Source organism: Mastomys coucha, unplaced genomic scaffold (genome assembly GCF_008632895.1).
Source record: "Mastomys coucha isolate ucsf_1 unplaced genomic scaffold, UCSF_Mcou_1 pScaffold18, whole genome shotgun sequence".
NCBI lineage: Eukaryota > Metazoa > Chordata > Mammalia > Rodentia > Muridae > Mastomys > Mastomys coucha.
In genome coordinates this window covers 99,994,388-100,000,287 of record NW_022196900.1, presented here as the reverse complement: position 1 = coordinate 100,000,287, position 5,900 = coordinate 99,994,388, and the positions used below count along the sequence as shown (strand labels likewise).

Genomic DNA, 5,900 nt, shown 5'->3' with positions numbered 1-5,900 from the left:
CTACAGAGAGAGGCCTGATAAGCAAAGTGGCCATTGCAACTTGACACCATGATCGTCAGTCCTCTGCAAGGTGCTGCCTCTTAGGATAAGGACCAGAGTCCAGGTGACAACAACCCATGCTTTCGCAGCCTATTTACCAACAGACAACAGGCACCCTTGACTCTTGACAAAGCCTAAGCTTTTATTTTTTGGTAACATTTCAGCTAAAGATGGTGTCCTAGTATCCTTGAGCTGCTGCTATTCCTCCCCACCCTCCCCCCTCCCAAAAAAAAATCACAGACATGAGGGTTTAAAAAATAACAAACATTTATTCCTCTCAGTTTGGGAGACTTGAAGGTGGAGGCGAGGGCACCGGTATGGTTGAGCTCCTGTGAGAGACCCCTTCCTGGTTCATAGACCCTCTCACTGGGTCCTCACCTGGTAGAAGGGGCAGGGAGGCCTCCAAAGTCTGAATTATAAGGGCACTAAATGCACTGGGAATGACTCCATCCTCATGACCGAATCCTATCCAAGGGGCCCTCTTCAAAACACCCTGAAAGAGTGGGTCCTTAAAACACTTCCAGGGGCTTCTTGTGAGCGTCTGCCTCAGATCTCGGTCCCCAGCCCGCCAGCTCAGTGCTGCTGGCTCAGGTCATTTCACATCAGCCCACGTTCATCACATTGGGTGTGAGGTACCATCACAGCAGCACAGGGGAGACAGACATTGTCTATTGCAAATGCATGTGTTTGTTCTTGGTCTAACATCTCAAGGCTGCTGGGATCTTCTACAGGAAAAAAAAAAAAAGGATTCTTGCTCCCATGAAAAATGAGCTCAACATGAATCTACACTGAGAACACTACTGCCTTTTAGGGGAAGATGGTTCACGGTCCATAGTGCAGTTTGTAATAAGAATGGCCCAAACACCTCTGAGGTTAGAAGCTGTGAGCTCTCACTTCAGCTTGGGAGGGTTGTAAAGCTGTAAGCCATGAAGCCTGACTTGATTATCTTCGCACACATGAGTCCCCCAGCCTGGGAGGCGGGGTCTGCTAAAGAGTGAATCTCTCCATCCTTTCTGCATCTCTACTCTGCTGATTCTATACTCTGGGATCGGCTGTCCCAGCAGGTGCATCTAGGCAAGCTCCATCCCGTTTACTGCCTGGAGTGATGCGATTCTTCTGTCTTCAGCATCTGTCTCCCTTGGAGAGGTGCCACTGGCTGAGTGTGGGAAAGCAAAGAGCAGGAGACGGCGGCTCAGTCATCTTCATCATCATCCTCCTCCTCCGTGTCCTTGTTAGGGGCGCACCTCTGGAAACACTGCACCACAGTGGCCAGGAAGAAGCTGGAGATGATGGCAGCAATGGACACCGCCACCCCAGAGAAGATGATGATGAATAGGTCTGTGAGAGACAGGCTGAACTTACACTCGCTGAAACTAGCTTCGGACAGCTCCCTCAGGGCCACCCTCCGGTCCTCCATGGGCAGCGAGCACTGGATGGCATCGAGGCCTGGGGAGAGATGGGTGGAATGAGAGAGGGTTAGACTGCAGCCCTCGACTGTTCAGAAGTACCTCAGGGAAGGAGTTCTCACAACACTTGCTTTGGTAGCATAGCTTCACGGGTTCAAATCTAGGCTCGAGAGCCCAGGCTTCTGGAGACTTCCTGTTGTTACCTGTGGAGAGATTTATAAGGTGCACTTTTTCCAGGGAGAAAATGGAAAACACTGACTTGACAGGAAGCTTAGCAACCATTATCCCTTGCTTAAATACTCAGGAAAGCCTCTCTTGTTCTCTGTCTCTGTGTTTTCAAGCTGTAAGGAGCTTGCCCCGACCCTTGCCCAGCATCATCTGACAGTGAGGTTGTTTCCTTCCAGCCTTCTTAGTGAGACCCCCTATGCCCAGCAAAGAACACTCTCACTCACTGCCCAGCACCCTCAAACCACCCTTGGGGTTCTTACTAGTGTGCCTCGTCTCCTCCAGCTCAGAAACAAAGATGGAGAAAGAATATTTGAGCTTCCTCCCTCCTTCAATGCTCCCTCGTACATCCACAGCTGCCCCACGAATGTATCCCTCCCAAGGGAACAGTTCTTTTAGCAAGTCTGACCTATCCCTAAATCAATGCATTTGCTTTATAGACCCCCAAGGATGTAAACAACCAGAGCTCTTTGGTTTATGCTTGGCTTTGACTTTCCATATACAAATATATTTTTTGAGGCAGGGTAGCCCTGGATGGTCCAAAACTCACTATGTAGACCAGGCTGGCTTCAAAATCACAGAGATCTGCCTGCCTCTGCTTCCCAAGTTCTGGGATTAAAGGCCCATGTTCACCACACCTAGCTTCCTTATAATTACTGACACATTAAATGTATAAATCAATGGAGTTGACTTTCTATTCATATAAAGGCATGTACTTTATATTGATTCTGTTCATCCTACTGCTTCTATTCACAGTGTGTGTGTGTGTGTGTGTGTGCATGAGTGTCTGTATGTGTCTATGTGTGTGTTTACATGTAGTACCCTTGAAAGCCAGAGGCATTGGATCATCTAGAATTGCTTGACATAGGTTGCTGGAAACAGAATTCAGGTCCTCTGAAAGTGCAAGTAATATGTGCTTTTAATTGCTGAAACATCTCTCCAGAACGTTTTAGTTAATTTTCTCCTTTCCTTTTTCCTTTCCTTTCCTTTCCTTTCTTTTTCTTTGTTTGTTTGTTTGAGACAAGGTTTCTGTGTGGCAGCCCTGGCTGTCCTGGAGCTCACTCTGTAGACCAGGCTGGCCTCAAACCCACAGAGGTCTGCCTGCCTCTGCCTCCCAAGTGCTGGGATTACAGAAATGAGCCACCATGCCCATCCTTTCCTCCGCCCCACTAATTTATTAGTTGGGCTAGTCATCTGTGGGCCATTCCTTCAGAGTCTGCTCCATCTTTGTCCCCACACTTCCTATAGGTATGGTACCATGTCTATCTTTACTAGGGAATTTTTAGCTCTTTTCTTTCTTTTATACTTCCTCTGTTTCTCCCTCTGTGTCCCCTTCTCTCCTTTCACCTTCCCCCCTCTGTCTGTCTGTCTGTCTGTCTGTGTGTCTGTCTGTCTTGGTGGTGCTGAGTATAGGAGCCTGGCCTTGATCATTATAAGCAAGCATAGTATCATTGAGCTACATCCCAAGCCTTTGACTGCTTCTTAAGAAGATAAAACTCCATAGCTGGAATGGGATGTAGCTCCACTGGCAGCTGGAATGGGATGTAGCCCCACTGGCAGCTGGAATGGGATGTAGCTCCACTGGCAGAGTGCTTGCCTGATGTGCACAAAGCCTTGGTTTCTATCCCAGTATATGTGATGCATGCCTATAACATTGAAATTTGCAAGCAGGAAGTTTGAACCAGCCTGCGCTACATAGAATGTTATCTGAAAACAAAAAAAAAAACAAAACATGGAATTGGAGAGATAGCTCCGTGGGTAAGAATAATTTCTGCTCTTCTAGAGTACCCAAGTTAGGGTGCAAGCAGCCATGTCAGATGGCTCACAACTGCCTATAATTCCAGCTCCAGGGAATCTGACGCCCATTTCTGGCCTACCCTTGAAAATTAAAAAATAGGCATAGTTTTTTTAAAAGAATCAAATTCCAACATACTTATTCTAAGGATTTGAGCATTTGAAAAGCTTTTGGGCATCAGCGAAGTTCTAAGATTTTCCCTAGCGGGACTCCGAAATAGACATCTCTTTCCTCAGTGCTGAGATCAGTCAGTCTGCGTCTCCCTGATAGCTATGCTAGCCTCTAGCCAAATGCCCTAAAAACAAGAAAGAGCCCAGCCCGAGCGTCAGCCAGATTCTAGCACCCACAGGCAACACGCAGCCCTCACGCAGTGCAGCGCGCCTCAGCTCAGAGTCCCGTAGCCGTGCACACCCACAGCGCGCAGCTTTGAGCTGAGCCCTCTTCCCAGGCTGCAGCTCCCTGAGTCAATTCCAATTTCCACAATGCTCTTTGTGCCTCGAGATTAGCCTTGGCATTTTTACAAAGCGGCGTTTTTAGAAAATGTCATTTCACATTTCTCTGTGGCTGGAAGAAAAGGGCTTATTTGGGAAACCGCTGCCCAACCCACCAGGATGGAGGTTGGGCCTGCGCACTCAGTTGTGATAAGACATCCCGACTTAACGGCTCTCCCGGCTCTCCCGAGCTCACAGACTGCAGACAAACAAGAGGGACTGGACAAAGACAACCAGCAGGATGGACGGGGCCAGGCAGAAGAGGCCAGAGATCTGTCCTTGGAGGCCTCTGTAGCAGTCCCCATGACTGATGCAGGGCTTCAACACTGGGGTCTGTGACTTCAGGGTTCCCTTCTACCCTTAACAGTATCTTATCATAAACTGGGTTTCTCAGTCTGGCACTGGTGGTTTTTTGGGTTTTATTGCTGTTCTTTGATAGTTTTCTATATGTATATAACACATTTAGTCATTTACACACACAAACACACACACACAACACACATACACACACACACACACACACACACACACACCCTTTCCCGATCTCATCCCCACCCCCAATGGCTGGCCTCGAACTGACAAGAGATCCACCCACCTTTGCCTCCCAAGTGCTGGGAATTAAAGGCATTCATCACCATCACCTGGCTGGCCATGCTTTGTATGTGGTCCACTGAGTTAATTAGAGTTGCGGTTTATTGATTGATTGGTTGGTTGGTTGGTTGGTTGGTTGGTTGGTTGGTTGGTTGGTTGATTGGTTGATTGACTGACTGATTGACTGGTTGACTTAAAGTTTGGAGAGGTGAGCACCCATGCACACCAAAAAGGCCAGGCATGTCAGATCCCCTGGAGCTGGAATTACAGGTAGTTATAAACTGCCTACTATAGATGTTGGGAATCAAACTCAAGTCCCCTGAAAGCAATACACTGTCCTAACCACTAAACTGTTTTTCCAGCCCCTGGGTTTTGGTTTTAAGGCAGAGTTTCATGTACCCCAGACTAACCTTGAACTCATATGTAGCCAAGAATGGCCTTACCATTCAAACTTACCTGCTTTCACTTCTGGAAGTGCTAGGAATCCAGGCATACTCCACCATGCCTGGTTTATGTGTACTGGACATTGAACCCAGGGCTTCCTGCAGACTAGACAAACGCCCTACCAACTGAGCTGCCCCCTAGCCCCAAACCCAGAACTGTTGGCATGTTAGATAGGACTCTTGTCCTTGGCTTGTGCCATCCATGTGACTTAGGATAACATCCCATCCTCTTTACAGAAAATGCCAGCAGGACCCCAGCCAGTGGGACAATTCCAAGTGTCCTCAGGAACCAGACGTGTTTGTATCCTCATCACTTGAAAGGTGGAGTCATGAGAATCAGAAGTTCGAGGCTAGTCTCGGCTGCAGTCTCAGCACATACTGAGGGCTATACGAAACTTTGTCTCAAGCAAACAAACAAAGGTATCTCACTTAAGCAACCACTTGAACATAAAAGCATATATTATCTCTTAGATTTTTTTAAAATTTTATTTTATGTGTTTTGCCTATATGTATATCTGTGCACCATGTACATGCAATGTCCACAGAGACCCTAAGAGGGCATCAGATCTCTTGGAACTAGAGCTATGGTTGTTGTGAGCTAACACGTGGGTGCTGGGAACTCGACCTAGGTCCTCAGCAAGGGCAATCAGTGCTCTCAACCACTAAACCATCTCTCCAGCCCCATACAGAATGGTCTCCATTGCTGTAATAAAACACTACATAAGCAGCGTGGGAGAAGTGCTCCATGTTGCTTTCAGATGAAAGTCCATCATCAGAGAAGCCAGCACAGGAACTCCAGGCATGAGCATGAAGGCAGGGTCTGAACCAGAGGCCGTGGAGGGGTGCTGCTGACAGGTGAACCAGAGGCCGTGGAGGAGTGCTGCTGACAGGTGAACCAGAGGCCGTGGAG

The 5,900-nt window shown here is 47.9% G+C and overlaps 1 protein-coding gene across 1 annotated transcript in view; it reads right to left on the bottom strand.

Moving 5' to 3' along the window:
• Nucleotides 1–286: 286 nt before the first annotated feature.
• Nucleotides 287–5,900, bottom strand: part of Lrrc38 (leucine rich repeat containing 38) — a 23,016-nt gene continuing 17,402 nt past the window's right edge. The window contains exon 2 of the mRNA XM_031376969.1: nt 287–1,485. Within this exon, the coding sequence (XP_031232829.1) occupies nt 1,232–1,485 (254 nt within the window). The 3' untranslated portion in view covers nt 287–1,231. The remainder of the gene's footprint in view (nt 1,486–5,900) is intronic.